General features: G+C 57.4%; 5 protein-coding genes across 5 annotated transcripts; 3 read left to right on the plus strand and 2 right to left on the minus strand.

Annotated features, from left to right (window-relative positions):
• Positions 1 to 43: 43 nt before the first annotated feature.
• IWZ02DRAFT_469305 (ATP-dependent RNA helicase DHX8) lies at positions 44 to 2,854 on the plus strand (the record flags this gene model as incomplete). The annotated part of the gene is made up of 4 exons (XM_066768706.1): positions 44 to 96; positions 448 to 1,132; positions 1,343 to 2,404; positions 2,495 to 2,854. 4 exons carry the CDS (start codon positions 44 to 46, stop codon positions 2,852 to 2,854), a joined length of 2,160 nt encoding a protein of 719 aa, XP_066622874.1.
• Positions 2,855 to 5,205: 2,351 nt separating this feature from the next.
• Positions 5,206 to 7,940, minus strand: IWZ02DRAFT_249707 (uncharacterized protein). Its single transcript, XM_066763174.1, has 2 exons — positions 7,402 to 7,940; positions 5,206 to 7,352 (listed from the first exon to the last, which is right to left on the minus strand). Exons 1-2 carry the CDS (start codon positions 7,569 to 7,571, stop codon positions 5,300 to 5,302), a joined length of 2,223 nt encoding a protein of 740 aa, XP_066622875.1. The 5' UTR covers positions 7,572 to 7,940; the 3' UTR covers positions 5,206 to 5,299.
• Positions 7,941 to 10,766: 2,826 nt separating this feature from the next.
• Positions 10,767 to 11,575, minus strand: IWZ02DRAFT_377311 (nucleolar essential protein; the record flags this gene model as incomplete). The annotated part of the gene is made up of 2 exons (XM_066764943.1): positions 10,767 to 11,243; positions 11,297 to 11,575. 2 exons carry the CDS (start codon positions 11,573 to 11,575, stop codon positions 10,767 to 10,769), a joined length of 756 nt encoding a protein of 251 aa, XP_066622876.1.
• A 1,037-nt stretch (positions 11,576 to 12,612) lies between these two features.
• Positions 12,613 to 13,444, plus strand: IWZ02DRAFT_376651 (uncharacterized protein; the record flags this gene model as incomplete). The annotated part of the gene is made up of 2 exons (XM_066764902.1): positions 12,613 to 12,732; positions 12,782 to 13,444. 2 exons carry the CDS (start codon positions 12,613 to 12,615, stop codon positions 13,442 to 13,444), a joined length of 783 nt encoding a protein of 260 aa, XP_066622877.1.
• Positions 13,445 to 14,153: 709 nt separating this feature from the next.
• On the plus strand, positions 14,154 to 16,250 carry IWZ02DRAFT_250268 (ferric reductase NAD binding domain-containing protein). Its single transcript, XM_066763177.1, has 3 exons — positions 14,154 to 15,277; positions 15,336 to 15,836; positions 15,949 to 16,250. Exons 1-3 carry the CDS (start codon positions 14,315 to 14,317, stop codon positions 16,222 to 16,224), a joined length of 1,740 nt encoding a protein of 579 aa, XP_066622878.1. The 5' UTR covers positions 14,154 to 14,314; the 3' UTR covers positions 16,225 to 16,250.
• The last annotated feature ends 1,165 nt before the right edge of the window (positions 16,251 to 17,415 follow it).

The raw sequence follows: 17,415 nt of genomic DNA on the forward strand, positions 1-17,415 counted from the left end.
GGGCTGAGAATTCTCATCCTTCAAGTACCTGAGACAATGAGCAATGGGAACTATTGAGTGCTTTTATGCTCGTGTCTATCTCCAGCTGCATAACAAGTTCGACCCCTGACGTTAAACTTACCTGAGCAGCTCCCTGTGGCTCGTGCACAGCCCCATCTAATCTTATCATCATCCCTGCCAAAATTTTGGGAACCTCGTCCACACAATCGTTGCTCTCTCTCTCTCTCTCTCCCCCTCTCGCCGCCGCTGCTCTCGAAACCCCTTTGGTCCCGTCCGACACGCCTCCACGCCAAAGATGGCCGAGAAGAAGCGCACCGTCTTCGGTGACGCAGCCGCGCAGACGCACGCAGCGCCCAGCAGCGAACCACCGGCCAAAAAACGTAAACGCAATGGCAATGCCAACGCCTCCGCACCGCTCGCCCGACCCAACCACAACCACCACCGTAGCGACGACAAGAACAACAGCAACGACAAGCAGCGGCGATATGGGGGCCCGAGGCCGAGACCCAACCAACCGCGCCCCGAGGGCTCGAATCTCGCACAGAAGCGCGCACGCCTGCTCCCCGTGCGACAAGCCCTCCCCATCTGGCGCCAACAAGACGCAATACGGGACGCACTGCGGGACACGCGGGACGTGCTGATCCTCGCCGGCGAAACGGGATCGGGCAAGTCGACGCAGGTGCCGCAGTTTCTGCTGGGGGAGCCGTGGCTGGGCGCAAAGCAGCAGATAGCCATCACGCAGCCGCGGCGCGTCGCTGCCATTTCGCTGGCGCGGCGCGTCGCCGAGGAGATGGGTTCGACGCTGGGGAATGCGAGTCCACGGAGTGTCGTTGGGTATAGTGTTCGGTTTGATGTGTCGGTTGCGCCGGCGACGAGGGTCAAGTATTTGACGGAGGGTATGCTGTTGCAGGAGCTGCTGAGGGATCCGTGGCTCAGGGCGTATGGCTGCGTGGCTGTGGATGAGGTGCATGAGCGGAGTGTCAATGTGGATTTGATTCTGGGCTTTTTGCGGCGCATTGTTTGTGGTGAGTGGCGCGAGAAAAGGGGGGGTAGGAGACTGAAGGTTGTCGTCATGAGTGCAACGGCAGATACGGAGAGGCTGGTCAAGTTTTTCGATGAGGGGTTTCAGGAGGTGCGGGGGGAGGTGGATGATGGGACGAAGAAGGAGGCCGAGGTTCAAAAAGAGGAGCCACTGGTTCAGAAAGAGGAGCCATCAAAGCCAGAAGAGCAAGCAAGCAAAAAGAGCAAAAAGAGCAAAAAAGACAAGAAGAAGAAAGAGGAAGAAAACCAGGCCGTTGAGCCTACTACTACAAACGACGAAGCAATCTCAGCACGACCGAAGCATCATCCATCGATATCGACATGCCACATTGAAGGTCGCATGTATCCCGTCCAAGTCCGCTATCTCCCCGAAGCCACCACAGACATCATCGAATCGTCCCTCAAGACAATATTCGAAGTGCACGTCAAGGAGCCGCTGCCCGGCGACATTCTCGTCTTCCTAACGGGCCAAGACACCATCGAGGCGCTCGAGAAGCTCGTCAACGAGTACGCCGCAAGCATGAGTCCCGAACTGCCCAAAATCCAGACGCTTCCCCTCTTTGCCGCGCTCCCCCAACTCCTCCAACAGCGCGTCTTCCAGCCCGCGCCGCCGCGGACGCGCAAAGTCATCCTGTCGACCAACATCGCCGAAACGTCCGTCACCGTCCCCGGCGTGCGCCACGTCGTTGACTGCGGCAAGTCCAAGGTGAAGCAATTCCGGGCCGCGCTGAACCTCGACTCGCTGCTCGTGAAGCCCATCTCGCAGTCGGCCGCCATCCAGCGCAAAGGACGCGCGGGTCGCGAAGCGCCCGGCACGTGCTACCGGCTGTACACGGAGGCGGCCTTTGCGACGCTGCAAAAGGACACGACGCCCGAGATCCTGCGCTGCGACCTCAGCGCCGCGCTGCTGACAATGAAGGCGCGCGGCGTGCGCGATGTGCTCAACTTCCCCTTCCTGGACGCGCCGCCGCGCGAGAGCCTCGAAAAGGCGCTGCTCCTGCTCTACATGCTGGGGGCGCTGGGCGACGACGGCGAAATCAGCGCCGTGGGCCGCCAGATGGCGCAGCTGCCGCTCACCCCGACGCTGGCGCGTTGTCTGGTCGAGGCGGCCACCGAGGAGCGCTCCTGCGTCGACGACATGATTGATATTGTGGCTGCGCTGAGCGTGGAAAACGTGTTTTTGAATCTGTCGACTGAGGAGCAGCGCGAGGAGGCGGAGCTCGCGCGGAGGGATCTCTTTCGTCGTGAGGGTGACCATCTGACGCTGCTTGCGACGGTGCAGGCGTATGCGGCAGAGCGCGCGGATCGCAAGGCGTGGTGTGAGAGGCGCGGCGTCAATCATCGCGCTATGCAGAATGTTATGGTGTGTCTCCTGTCCCTTTTTCTGCATATCCATCCATCCGTCCTTCCACCATCCATCCACAAAAACACAAGACTGACACTGCGACCCCAGGACGTCCGCAAACAACTCCGCACCCTCTGCACCACCCTCAAACTGCTTTCCCCCTCCCCCACCAACCCCTCTCCCAACCCTCCCTCCAACAACACCCCCTCCTCCGAAGACCACACAACCAACATCCTCCACGCCCTCCTCACCGGCTTCGCCCCCAACACGGCGCGCCTCGTCCCCGACGGCACCTACCGCACCCTGATCGGCAACGTAACCGTCGCCATTCACCCTTCCAGCGCCCTGTTCGGCCGCAAGACGGAGGCGATTGTTTTTTCCGAGTTTGTCTTTACCAACAAGAGTTATGCACGCAGTGTGAGTGCGGTTAGGTTGGGGTGGGTTGAGAGGGCTTTGGGGGCGGGGTAGGGGAGAGGGGGTTGCGTGGGGGAAAGGGAATCAAAATGCTTGCTGACGTTGTCCGAATCAAGCAAGGGAGGCAAGGCAGGCAGCCTTTACAGTGCACCTACTACGCAATTAGATTCTCGTGGATCGAGACCAACATAGCTCTCAATTCCTGTCGGCAATCTGTGTCTCTCGGGTACCCATCCATCATCAGAACCACATGTCAAGTCAATCTTTCGGCCTCCGCCTGATGGGGAACACAATCTGCCCATCAGCCATTGATCTCTCCTCCCGCAGCTGATCCTGGAGCTCCGTCAACTTCTCGTCCATCTTCTTCGTCCAATGCTCCTCATCCTTGTTGCCGAGCTGCGCCGAAGATTCTTCAAAGACCACCACGTCGTCCCTCTTCACCGCCAAGTCTTCTCCCAAAGACGACTTCAGCGTATCGACTGTAAGCTGGTCGTTTTCGTCTTCTCAACTTCTGTACGAATCTAGTTACGCGCGTCTTTGTGTTCCTTGTCTGCTTCGAGAACCTGATAGTTTGTTAAAATAATTACAGCGAGCGCCATGGATGAGGGGAGCCAGAGACTGGATTGAGCGATACATAGTACATGGCACAGGCGACGCGCATATTTGATGCAGGAATCGAGCACATGCGCGATATGATGATCAAGATCTCCAAGGTCTTTGAAAGTGAGCAAGTGAAGCCAGTGAGCCCAATGTTGTTTCTCGCGGTGGACTTTATACAAGGCGGATGGTGGGGATCTCAGTGGAGATGTGCACAGGCTGTTGTTGATTCTTCTAAGAAACGCCGAGCTGCGCGTGATGTTTATGCCCTTTCTAACCCACATGCGATTGTTGCACGCACGGAGCGCGGCGGGCGGGCGGGTGGACGGACGGACGGACAGACGGACAGACGCGTTGGCTGCTGCGGCGCCCTGTCTCGCTTTGATGAGTCGTGGTTCTCTTTCTGTGAGACAGGGTCGCGGAGTGTGGGAGAGGATTTGGTTTGGAGGATGCAGAAATTGCGAGGCGAATGGGGGCGTTGTTTACGATGAATGACAGGGGCTGGGGGTGTGGGGGGACGTGTGAAAGACGTACGAGTGACTTTTCTGCCCACGAATGGTCAGATTCGACCGAAGAAATTCTGTGTAGAAGAGAAAGGCGAGCTCAAGATTATCCGTTCACCTCGTCTCCATTCAATTCGAGAAAATCTTGACAACTACTGAACCTTCCTCGACTTCCATCATCCTCCTCTCTTGCCTCCTCCCCTTCTCCGACCACTTCTACAGTCAGCCCACTCACCGCCATCCCCACCACTCAACCATTCCATCTCCCTATCTACTTCAGCGCAATAAACTCAACATTGTCCACGAAGGGATCCTCATTCTGCTTGTCTCGCGCACCAGCGGCAGCGGCGGCCTTTTCTCCGGCAGTCTTTTCTTCCGCGGCGCGCTCGACGGCAGCATTCTCCTCCCAAACAACTTTTTGCTTCTTCTTCTTCTTCTTCTTCTTCTTCTTCTTACTGCGATGTGCGCGAGGCTGCGTATTTCCAAGTTAGCGGTGTCAGGGGTGAGCGACGTGGGATGGGAGATGGAAAGAGAGGGGAAGAGACGGAGAAGGGATGCGCACTTTGGCCTTCTCTGTCGTTACCTTTGCCATCGTTTGCTAGAGTGGAGAGGGCGACGGTAATTAGGCGTCTTTCGGGGTTTGTTTGTGTGTTTATTGGGTTTGATTGATTGATGGACTGGCGGCTTCAGTGAAGTTTTTCGATCTGAGAGCGATGGAATTTGTGTGCTTGAAATACTTTGGATGAGAATGGGCACAAGACTGCGCCTTCAAATGGCGCTTCGGAACCAATGTCTTTCCCATTGCGAAGATTTTTTCGACTGCTGTTGCAGTAGGCAGGACACTTGCTTTTGCTCAGACAGTGAGATACTACAGAGGAACTTGTCGCGTAGACGCCATCTTGTTGCGACATTCAGGGAAACATTCGACCGAAACGTGTGTCTAGCCCTTCTTCATCGATCATATCGGAGACATTACTTCGTCGACTGTACCGGCGCTGGTCACTTAGCCACGGAGTCAGCTCATTAGTCTTCGATTTGGACCGGGGCGACTGTACGCATTCACTCCCCTTCACTTCGCCATCGCAGCCTCGTCTAAGACCCTACCCGTCTCAAACATACAGTCCTCTACCATCCAAGGTCCAGCAAATCAAGACAAATTGCAATTCGTCGACTTGTAATCTTGCACCTCCAAACTTCAGGAGTGACCCCTGACCTAACCTTCCTCCGCGAGGGCACCAAATTCTGATGACTGTGTCGTAGACTTCAACGAAGAAAATCGTGTGGAAGAGCGACTGGGTTTGATGCTATGGAGATTTAGGTAGATCGGTAAATAGACGCCCACAATCCCAAACCCAGACACAGAAACGCCTGAAGATGCTCGCTCCCCACCATCATCCACCTACACCTCAACCCTACTCCCACTCCCCCTCTTCGACCCAGACCCGCTAGCCTTCGACGGACTGCCGCTCTTCGCCGACGAAACACTAACGACGCTATCCTTCCGCACCGACCGCGGCGCCTTCACCGTACTCGCCTCGCTGACGGCATCCGGCATCACCGGCGCGTCATCGCCCACGCCGGCCCGCGAACTCTTGCGACTACCACCACCCGCACTGGACCTGCGATCTTTGGACGCAGACGAAGCCGCAGCTCCTGCGTCCCGGCTTCCCCGCCGCGAATGCGAATGCGAGTGCGAGTGTGAATGGTGCGAAGAGTGCCGCGATACTTTGCTTCCACCACCGCCACCACCCATCCGCGACCGTCTCGACGACGACGGCGATGACCCCGCGTTGCTGATGCTATCGCTCGGCGCCACCGTGTCGTTGTCCGACTCACGGCCTCGATCTGCCTCGGCCGCCGCCCGACCCAGCGCGCTGCCGAGTAGACTTGGCGGTGCCTTTTCCGCTGCTGGTTTGGCGGTTGAGGCTTTGGAACCACCGCCGGTGCTGGAGCGGCGGGACGGTGACGCGCCGGCGGCGTCTGCGTAGTCCGGGACGAAGGACGAGATGAGCGTTGCGGCGCGTGAGGCGTGTTTGCTGCCGCCGCCGCCACCACCGGCAGAAGAGCGCCGGTCGGCTTCGGGAGGAGCTGCTTGTCTGCTGGAGTGCGAGTGGGTGGACGGCGCGGAGCTGCGGCGGGCGGAGCTTGCGGCGTCTTCGGCAAAGGCGGCGGCCAGCTTTGAAGGAGATTTGGACGGGGCTTTTGAGGGGGCGTGGGACGAGGGGGCTTTGGAGGGCGCTTTGGAGGGAGTGGCAGCAGCCCCTGACGCCGACGGCGCGGCGCTCCTCTTCGTCTGCGACACCACGCTGGGCGCCGTGACAGAGCGGTTGATGGAAAAGTGGCTTTTGGCCACCGCGCTGCCGGCGGGGATGTAGTCGACAGCCTCGTCGTGCGGCGACGACTGCGCCACGGATTGGCATGTAGGGTTGAGGTAGGCCTTTGCCGAGACGGGGGCGGCCTCGAGCGCCGCGCGTGCGTACCGCTCTCTGCTGTCCGGCGTGCTGTAGCGGGACTCTGTTTCGCTGAAGTTGCGGTGCGGCGATTGCTGTTGGCGGACAGACGCGTTGCCGGCTTGCAGGGCAGAGACGAGGGTCGGCGCGTGGGCGCTCCTGGCCGGTGCCGCCTCGATTGCTCGCTGCTGGTGCGGATGGCTGTAAAAAGAATCCGTCTCGCTATAGTTACGGCGGCTCTGCGGTTGCTCGTACTGCACCATGCGTTGGACCTCGGACGGCGTGTACGTATATTGCGCCGGTCGTTGCGGCTGCGGGCTGGGCGCTTTGGCGGACGATGGTCTGGATGAAGGAGCTCGTTGAGAAGCCAACCATTCTGCCTCCTCGCGAGCACTATCACGCTCGCTCTTGACCATGGCGTATGCCACCGCTGCTCCGGCTGCAGCGCCGATCAACGTGCCAATAATCTTCCGCGCTCCAACATCAGCCATCAGCTCCGGATTCAGCTCTTTCGAGGCGTGAGTCGGAGCTTGCGGTTGTGCGGGAGCCGAGCTCGCACGTATCATGGTGGGAGCCTGGCTGATGGACTGGGAGGGGGCAACAGACGGCGCCGCTATGGACGGCGAGCGGGCAGAAGCCACGACGCTCTGCGCCACCTGTCGAAAGGGCATCATGGCCGTCTTGGATGCCGACTTCGCACTGAAGACCGATTGCCCGTCGCCGAGGCCCTCGCTGACAGACTTTCGCCATGTCAGCACTCGGCTCTTTCCACCCACGGCCGACTGCGTGTCGTCCTTGGGGTCTACGCTTTCGCGAAAGACCACCTCGATGCTGTTGCCGTCGACGTCCAGGACTGCGGCGTTGAAGACGCCATTGTCCTGGTCTCGCGTGGCCGGGGAGCCGTGAGGACGGCCGCCGGCAGTCAGGGCCGCAGTGTAGAAATCGCGGACGGCGATGCGGTCTGGCGCCAAAAAGGCAATGTGTGCAGCGCCGGCTTTTATGCTGCTTACATATTAGCAGGACGAAGTGTTTGCCGCGAGATGAAGCTCACCCGGGCGTCTCCTGACAGATGAAGAAATCGGCCTCGTTGTTGATTCCAAGACCAATTTGATTTCCTTGCTGGCCGAGGTAGCGATAGCCGAGGGGCTGGAGAGCAGCCAAAAAGAAGGAACACGACGCAGGAAGATGAGAAACTGTGAGACCAATGTGCGAAACGGGCATTTTGACGGGGAAGAAAAGAAAAGCAAAAGAGTACAAAGAGTGAGGAATCTTTTGCGTGAAAATGGCGCGTAGGGTTGAAGAGAAGCGGTGGACAGAGGGGTGGGTAGCTACATGTGTAGATGTGTGTATGCCACATCCGCTGTACCTCTGCGGCCGTCTTTATATCGCAGAGGGATGTGCGGCGGAGAAAGGCACCTCTGACGCCGCACAACGCCCCATTCCTCCAGCTCGAGGCGCACGCCCCGATCCAGTAGAGGGCTGCGGTGCAATGTACATCCAGGCAGACGAGCAGTGTTCCTGCTGCTCTTTGGCCTACCGCGTTGAGGCAGGGCTCGCTTGGGTGGAGAAGGGCGAAGCGCGCAAAGAAGCCCCGAGAGAAGGCGAAGCGTGCGCAGGGGAGCGCTGCAGCATCCCGGTCGCCCCCGGCAAACGCATCTGGCACCGTCCATGGCCGTTGTCCGCCCGTCAGCTCACGCGGCTACGTAAGGTTGGCGGTTGAAGGTCGACGTGCAAAGTTGGTGGTTGGACGCGGAACGGGCCTTGGTCGCGGTGATTGCCTCACTCTTGACCTCAGTCGGCTGGCTGCCTGTGTCTTTTTGCAACCTGCATGCTCCTGCATGCCTCTCTGGATCGAGACGAGTCCGATATGAGCAGCCCATTTGAAGGCTTACTGGGGTCATAATTTTGACGTGTCGATTATTGGTAAGTGGAGTTTGAATGTTGCGGATGGCAATTTATTCAAGATGGAAGAAATCCCAGCAAAACGAGGATGGACAGACGTTGGATTTGCGTGGACAGATACCCCGGTATGACGATTCTTCTGAAGCGTTGCACAACATTCGTCTCGTCTGATTTTCGTCCATTCAACTCACACCGAGTCATGTTGCACCACCTCGTTAGCTGTCTTTGAGCCAGTGAGATTGCCAACAGTCGAATCGGCGGAGCAGACACCGGGGCCATCATTTGCACATGTCCTTATCAACGTTAGCTGACTAGAGAATCAGAACAAGTACTCCATCCCAAGCAGTCCACCAGCTTGATACAAGAAGGCGCCGACTACTGCAGCTGGCGGCCCGCCTTAGCTGCAGCGGACCGAATAGCAGCAGAGGGACGACCAGTACCGAACGGCATCAGCGTCAAGCCAAAAAGGCCGCAAAGACGTGGCCCGAGAATCCGAGAGCCATCCGCAATAGGGAAACTCCTGCCAAACGTGATTGCGAGCGGTCACTCTTCACGACAGACTAGGCGGGCAGTCAGTCCATGGAGAAGCGCGACAGCCGCCAGAGTCGCTGCACCTGTCACTACCCACCACCTATCTCAGTCGACTTGCCGACCGACACCACGACTGACGCTGCAGAAGTCTCTGCCGAGTGGTTGCTCAAACCGCCTAGGTATCCGTTTGGATGCCGTGGTGCAGCGCGCCTCATTCATTCTGCACAAGTGCTTCTCCGGCTCCATGCACCGGGTAGGCAAATGTGACAGCGGCGATGAGTGACAGGGGAAACGAGCCTCTCTCTGACGAGAGGATAGCCAGACAGACGTCGTGTTGGTGTCGACTCGAACTTGGAGGCGAGCGGCGAACCGTTCGTTGTGTTTGCCACTGACAACTCAACCAGTCTGCTTTCATGGCCGTCTGTCTCGCTGCTGTTGCTCTCTCACTTCACTGCCTGCTGTCGTTCTCCTTGTTTCCTTCTCTGCTCATCCACCAGATTCTGCACACGGCGTGCATGCGTCACAGCCAGCGGCTGGCAACTCAACGGCCGGCGATCGCCGGCAGCCGGCGTTTATGCAACAGCAGCAGCGCGTGCGTTTTCCCGTGCTGTAGTTATGCAATGCAATGTATTGTACATTCGACTCGGCCAGTGGGACGGCGAGATTGAAGAATCTGGCCCAGAGCAGGCCCAGACCGTTGCCACTTGGCTGCGTGCATGCGTCGGCTTCTGGGTGGCTGGCAGCCGGGGCGGTGGCTGGCACACCTACATACATGTACATGGACGAAGGGAGCAGCAGTCTGCCTGGCTGGCAACGAGTGGACGCGTATTTATAACGGCGCCGTCGGAAAGAAAGGAGACGTGACACGACAGCGCGGGATCGCACGCGTTGCGTTGCTCTTCGTATCTGGCTGAGGAGGAGGAGGAGGAGGAGGAGGAGGAGGAGGAGGTGGTGGTGGTAGTGCCCCGCAACAACGCAACGCATGATGCATCTCACCTGCATCAGATGGACTGGCCGAGTCGAGCGTCATTACTTTATTTAAATCCAGAGCGCCGTGATTCTCCTATTTGGCTGGGCTTTCAAGTTCGCCTCTTCCTGCCCTGTTTTACGCATGTGCTGGTATGGTGCCCAGCTGGCTCCAATTGCCCTCATCTTGCAAAAGACAGGAGCGAAGCAGCCTCCGCAGCAAAGGTCGGTCGGTGCATTTGTGGGTGGGCTTGGGGAGCGAATGACCGAAGCTCCTCGGCCGTGGGGTCCGTGGATCAAATAAGCGTCGCTATCTGGCCATGGTAGCACCTAAAGTCTACCCTTTCGTCTTGACTCGTCCATGCTTCGCCCTGTCTTGTAGTTTCATAATACTCGAACAGACGTGCTTTGTCTTTTTTGTACCATGATTTCTTTCTCATTCAGATCAGCCTATTCCCACGTCAAGCTTGACAGGGGTCATGAGAAGACTCGGTCTTGAAATAAGAGTGTAACGACTTGGGATGCGCCGCGTTTAGCATGTAATTTAGGGTTTTGATTCGGGAATCTACGCATTAGTATCCAGGTGTCGCTGGATGGTCCTCCAGTGGTCAAGGTGGAATACCGCATGAGAACTAGAATCGCGATTGAGCTGTTGAGCAAATGGAATCTCGACCACCCGATACCCAACACCTTGGCGCCCCGTTTTGACCCCGAAAACGCCCGCCTACGTACCCCAAGAAAGAGTACTACCTACTGAACAAAGGAAAAAGCCGCAGAGCAAGTTGAAGTGCTTTGCGAAGAGAGACGCCGTGAGTCTGTTGAAAGCCTTGTGTTTTGGTTGCGAAAACAGAGACCACTCCACAGATCCTCATCGCGACAGGGCGTCGTGCCAGAACTTTGATGTTGCGATCGCAGCTCCAGGACGACCCGAGTGTTCCCTACCCCACCGTCAAAGCCCAGTTCCATAGCTTGCCCCGCTGCGACTTGTGTTGTGACTAGTGCACAGTGCGCCAGGGACTACAAAATGTCCCACACATCCTCGGCGGCGTGGCAGAATTTGGAGCAGGCGACGCTGGCACTGAGACTGTAGTTGCTGATACTGATGGTGTCGTCTTTGAATTCGTCGGCAAAGTCATCCTTGCCTTTAGCCATGGCGCCGACAAAGACGCAGATGCTCTCGTTGGGGTCGAGCTCTTCCAAGTAGTCACGCACCTTGACGATGGGGGCGTCAAAGGACATTGTGACTTTGCGGCAGTTGGGCGGGAGATGGTCAGTAATTGGGTTCTTTATCACTTTGAGCAGCTTTTCTTGCGAAGTTGTGGAGCGGATGGAGAGGCGGTGCAGGAGCTGAACCATGAGACCGGCAAATCGCTTGAAGGTGCGCGGGATGCGGACCGAGGGGCTGACCTCGATCAAGACGCCCTTGGCCGTGTGGATGTAGATTTGCAGGCGACCGGCCTTGTTGACGGGCGAGTCGAGGAGGGTGAGCAGGCACTAGAGAGACGTCAACCGTCTTGGACTATGTTGAATAGCAGACAGGGTCCGACCTGATGGGTGATGTCGGGGCGAGCATCACTAATGTCGCGGCCCATCTTCCTCATGATACCAATGTGCTCGTCGCTGTTGAGAAGCGAGTACTTTTCATCCTTGCTGGGGCCGGCGCGGGCATGCGAGGCCTTGTACGTCTCGAGGCTGGCATTGGAGAGGACGACAATGAGGCGCTGAGTATCTTTGTCGCTGCGCGGAATGGGAGTGGCCTGCTCGGCAACGAGACGCGGGAGGTCGGGGGGAGGCAGCGATTGGGTTCCTGAATAGTCGAAAATCATGGCGACTGGTTAGACGAAACAGAAGGGTGGTGGTAAGGGTGGTGGTGGTGGTGGTGGTGGTGGTTTCGAGGACTGGGGCCGAAGACTGACTGATTCTCTTAGTGCCGCGTTGCTGCATCGACATCGGGCGGGGATTGTCGTTGATACGGCCCTCGGCCTTTGCTGATGATGCCATAATGATACGAAAGATGGGAATCTGCCCGACGGTCGGGTGGTTTCAACGGGTGCTTTTGGACGGGAGGAGCAGTGTTTGTTGTGAGTTAGAGAAGAGAATGACGGCAGACTTTTCGCCTCTTTTTTCGCTACGGCCAATCTCCGCAGTTTGACCATAACCCAGAGCTGAAGCTAAAGCGCTGCGTCCTGCACTCCACCACCTCTCATCCCGCCCTCTGCCGCTGTCGACTCCATGTCTGTTGACTCTCGCGACCTCTCCCCACGTCGCCGACGCTCGTTACACTCTCGGTGCGCGTGCCGGCACCCACCATCCGAGCCAGGGACGCCACCCGGACCGCTCTCGCCCCTCGCCAGAAACACATGGTCGGCAGCTGAGGCCCGTCGAGGCCACGCTCAACGTGGCATACCCTTGTTCCCTACCGCCGCTATAGAGTCCTTAAAAAGACATCGCGCTCCTTTCCTTTTCGGTCCCTCGAGCTTCGCAGTGGAGGCATCGTGGCCAAGGTGGGGGGGGGCTGCTGCACATCAGTTCGATCCAAATGCTGACCAATGAGTACTAATGGCACCATGAATACAATGGAGACATGGCGAACACACCTCTTTCCGATCTTTGGTTTCGTCACCTTCGGTCGCCTCTACTCTTCAGGCCAGTTTGTGCGGATCTTGCCCCTCGATTGGCATCGTGGGGGAGCTACCACAAGTACCACGATGCTCGGTCAGCAAGAGCAGCGCGCAAGTGCAACTGAGATTTGTAATTGAAAGACTTTATCCGTATAAAAGCCGCATTCTATACCAACGTGTTTTGATCTTGTTTTTCTCCTTTTCCAATCCATCACAAGTGCCTCACAGCAACCAACGTCACCATGGGCTCCATCAACAACTCCAACCCTCTGACCTTGGCACACAAGGTGGCCATCGTCACGGGTGCCTCCCGTGGCATTGGTGCCGCCATTGCTCTTGAGCTGGCCAATCGTGGTGCAAAGGTGGGACGCCGTTTGGGTCCGTTGGGCAGAACACTAACGGATGCTCCAGGTTGCCCTCACGTACACGTCGGAGAGCAGCGCAAAGTCCACCGGAGAGCTTGTTGCAAAAATCAACAGTCTCGGCAACGGAGCTCAAGCCCTCGGCATCCGAGCTAACCTGCGCGACCTTGACGCGCCGGCAAAGATTGTGTCCGAGACTGTTGCAGCTTTTGGGGAGTCGATTGACATCCTGGTTAACAATGCCGCCGTCGACAAAGTCAAGAAGCTGGAGGACCTTACCCCTGAGGACTTTGACGAAGTCATGCATCTCAACGTGCGCGGCGTGCTCCTCATGACGCAGGCTGTGGTGCCGCGCCTGCGTGCTCCGGGACGCATTATCAACATCTCTTCCACTGGTGCTCGTGTGGCCGTGCCAAACTACACCGTCTACATGGCGTCTAAAGGCGCGCTTGAGTCTCTTACCCGTGGTCTTTCTCTTGAACTTGGTCCCTTGGGCCATACTGCCAATGCCGTTGCGCCTGGTCCTACCGAGTCGGACATGTTGAATCGGGCACCTGCAGCAGTGATTGAGCATTTGAAGGCCACTACGCCAGTTGGACGTATCGGCAGGCCTGACGACATTGCTGGCATTGTCGGTTTCCTTGCTGAGGAGTCGAGTCGCTGGGTCACGGGACAAACAATTGCCGGTTCAGGAGGACTACACATGATTTAGTAGACGTTTAAGAGACGGGGTGGGTGGAGTGACGGAACAGGTCCTGAACTACTAGCGCAGAAGAATGCAGACTTCATCTCGCCACCATCAGCTCGCCATCACGTTCAAGAGTGCTGAAACAGCGCAGGTCCAACGCCTGGCGCCGCCGATAATGGCAGGTATCCGCCTGCAGACAGATCGAATCGGCGGCTGGGGAAGAGGAGGAACACCATGGTCCGACGGCTTCTGGCGGCGCTTACGCACCTCTGACACGGAGCCAAGGCCCGTTCGCACGAAGACGATGCAGCGCGAGACGTCGCAATGCCTGCTCGTGACACAAACCCACCTGTTCCGACGCGATGCGATTCGCCCGCGGCTGCAATTCGAGACCTCTTCTGACATTCTGGCCGCCGCTCCTCGCACTGCGGCTCTGTTTCTGCTACGCTTCTGGCGCAGCAGTCGCCCTGCTATCCAGCCTTTTCATCCCACGCCATGATGCCGGGCTGCTGGTTTCTTGCGAGTGCCTGAGTGCCTTGACCCGATGCTCTTCGCCAGCTCGTACTGAACTTGGCCCTTTTTCCGTTCACTCCAATTCCAAGGCTGGTACTTTTTTTGTCCTTTGGTGGGTCGATCCCCGTGGCTGCTCTTGCTCCATGCTAACTCGCCTTCGACCAGGACTGACTGACTGTATTTATTCCAACTCCTCAAGGCGCGCTCTCGACAATTGGGACTACCGAGCTGGCCTCGCCGTCAGTCCACTTGCATCTCCAGCAGCATCCCGCCGCCGCCGCCGCCTTTCTGTGGTCACCCTCAGTCGTCGCCACGACGACGCCGCCGCCGCAAAGCAAGCAACTTGATCAGGTTGCTTCTTTGCGTGACTGACGCCTTGCCATGTCCTTTGAAAAGAGCTACGCCGAGAACCGGTACTCTGGGGCGAGCATATCGGGACAGAGCCTCCGGAGCCTCTCTGGGCGCGAGCGATCACGATGGCCGCCACTGACGCGCATGCTCATGTCGGGCGAGATGAGCGACGAGCCGCCGCGCGACCTGACGGTGCGGGAGCGGTTCGACCGGTGGATGGTGAACGAGGGGTACCGGCGGCTCTTCGTGGCCGTCTTCATGCTGGCGCATGTCATGATCTTCGTCTTTGGCGTCCTCAACTACGGCCTCAAGGATAACCTGTCGCAGTCGCGCGCCGAGTTCCGGACCGGCTACATCATTGCGCGGTCCGCGGCCATGGTGCTGCACTTTGATGTGGCCCTCATCCTGTTCCCCGTGTGTCGCACGTTTATCTCGTTGCTGCGCGAGACGCCGCTCAATGGCATCATCCAGCTCGACAAGAACATCACCTTCCACAAGCTCGTGGCCTGGTCGATCGTGCTCTTCACGTGGATCCACACACTGGCGCACTTCTACAACTTCGGGCGCTTCGCAGCCGTCAACCACCTCGGCGTCGCGGGCTGGCTCATCGCCAACTTCGTGACGGGACCGGGCTGGACGGGGTGGGTCATGCTCATCTCGCTCATGGCCATGGTGTTTACTTCGGTGGAGAAGACGCGGCGGGCCAACTACGAGCGCTTCTGGTACACGCACCACTTCTTCATCATCTTCTTCGTCATGTGGAGTATCCACGGCGCCTTTTGCATGATCCGCCCCGACTTCGCGCCCTTTTGCAACACGGTCGGCGTCTTCTGGCTGTGGTGGATGTACGGCGGCTTCCTGTACCTGGCCGAGCGCGTCGCCCGCGAGGTGCGCGGCCGCCATCAGACGTACGTGTCAAAGGTCGTCCAGCACCCCAGCAACGTGTGCGAGATTCAGATCAAGAAGGAAAACACAAAGACCAAAGCCGGCCAGGTAAATAATCAACCTCCTTTTCCCCCTTCAAAACTGTAGCTAATCCGCCCTACTACAGTACATCTTCCTCTGCTGCCCTGAAGTCTCCGTCTGGCAATACCACCCCTTCACCCTCACATCCGCACCCGAAGAAGACTACATCTCCGTCCACGTGCGCTGCGTCGGCAACTTCACGCGCTCGCTCGCGCGCGCTCTGGGCTGCGACTTCGAAGCCAAAGACGGGGCCGTCGTGTCGGCGGCCAAAGACGAAGACTCGGTCGACCCGTCGCTGCGCCGCGTGCTGCCGCGCGTCTACATCGACGGGCCCTTCGGTAGCGCCTCGGAAGACGTGTTCAAGTTCGAGATCGCGGTGCTGGTGGGCGCGGGCATCGGGGTTACGCCCTTCGCCAGCATCCTGAAGAGCATCTGGTACCGGCTGAACTACCCGCAGAGCAAGACGCGGCTCCGCAAAGTCTACTTCTTTTGGATCTGTCGCGATTTCGGCAGTTTGGAGTGGTTTCGGAGTCTGCTCATGGCGATTGAGGCGCAGGATTTTGAGCACAGGATTGAGATTCATACGGTATGTTTGTTGTTACCTCCATTCCCCGCTCCAAACCCCCTCCCTTCCTCCAAATCCCCCTCCCTTCCTTCTTTACCCCCCCATCTTACCACCCTCCACTAACACCCCACAGTACCTCACCGCCAAAATCAACATCGCCGACGCAACAAACATCATGATCAACGACGCCAACGCCGAACAAGACGCCATCACGGGCTTGCGCGCGCCCACAAACTTCGGCCGCCCCAATTGGGACATGATCTTCAAGTGCATTCGCAAGATCCACACCCCCGCCGAGGCGGGCGTCTTCTTTTGCGGCCCCAAGGGCTTGGGCAGTCAGTTGCATCTCAAGTGTAATATGTATAGTGATCCGGGGTTCTCGTTTGTTTGGGGGAAGGAGAATTTCTAGGCGTGTGGGGCAGGGGTTGGGGCAGGGGTTGGGGCAGGGGAGGGGTATAAAAGAAAGGATGGAAGGATGGAAGGATGGATGGATGGATGGATGGACTCATGCGCGCACGACAATGAAATTGTTTCCTTCGTTACCGTTACGGATGGATGTCTCTGATGGCCAAAGAAATGAAAAATGAAGTGGACTGAACTGAACTACTTGGTCCCGTTGTACTCTCTCACGCACACAAACACCTCAAACCACGCTTACATACACACATACCAACAAACCAGTCAGTCAATCAATCCCAGAGCCAATCAATGCACCCACACACACACACACACACACACACATCCCCCCAGGGGCAAAAGAGACACAGAGACACATCAAGCAGGCAAAAACACATATGTAGACCACGGAGAAACAATCTCAACTTAATTCATTCGCTTGACCCATGCACCCATGCCCCAACTACAAACACGACGCGGCGTGCTACTCAAAACACATCAACAGCAGAGCGAGGTTTTCACGTCAAGCTCTCACTCATTCATCCATCATCATCCATCATCGATCGAGTGATTTGGAGTTCGGTGCGCTACTGCTACTACCGCTACTGCTCCACATGTACAACGACTACGATCGATGACCACCGACTTCTTCCTCCACCACTGAGGCTCTGCCACGGATAGGTGCTGCTACTGTGGTATACGACTCGTTTCCAATTACAAACATACACACAGGCATACACGCCGTAAACGCCTCGCGGTGCCGTTGATGGTCATGATCATGGATGTGGAGGAATGGTGTTGATCTCGTTGTGGTGTGATGGTGGAGCGTGCATGTGGTTGGGGCTGGGGGGAGAGAGAGAGAAAGATGAGACGAGACGATCAAAGGAGAGAGAGAGAGAGAGAAAAAGGGGCTATGACGACAGATATGGAGGGGCAAAATGATGATGGTATTGCTGATTCCTGCTGCTCCTCCTTCTCGTCCACCTCCAACAACAACAACAACGACGATCGATGACAGCGGTGCTGTAGTGACCGCAAGTCCAATCGCGCCACATCGAAGGGAGAAAGGGACACAGGAGACGGACGAAGAAAAAAGAGATCCACGACAACGGCAAGGAAACTAATCAAGGGAGATCCATAAATGACGAAAGAATGGAAAAAAGGCCGAAAAAAGACCCATGACGCAAGGAAAAGTAATATGCAG

The sequence above is a fragment of the Phyllosticta citriasiana genome, assembly GCF_038021145.1.
Source record: "Phyllosticta citriasiana strain CBS 120426 chromosome Unknown IWZ02scaffold_6, whole genome shotgun sequence".
In the NCBI taxonomy this organism is placed as follows: domain Eukaryota; kingdom Fungi; phylum Ascomycota; class Dothideomycetes; order Botryosphaeriales; family Phyllostictaceae; genus Phyllosticta; species Phyllosticta citriasiana.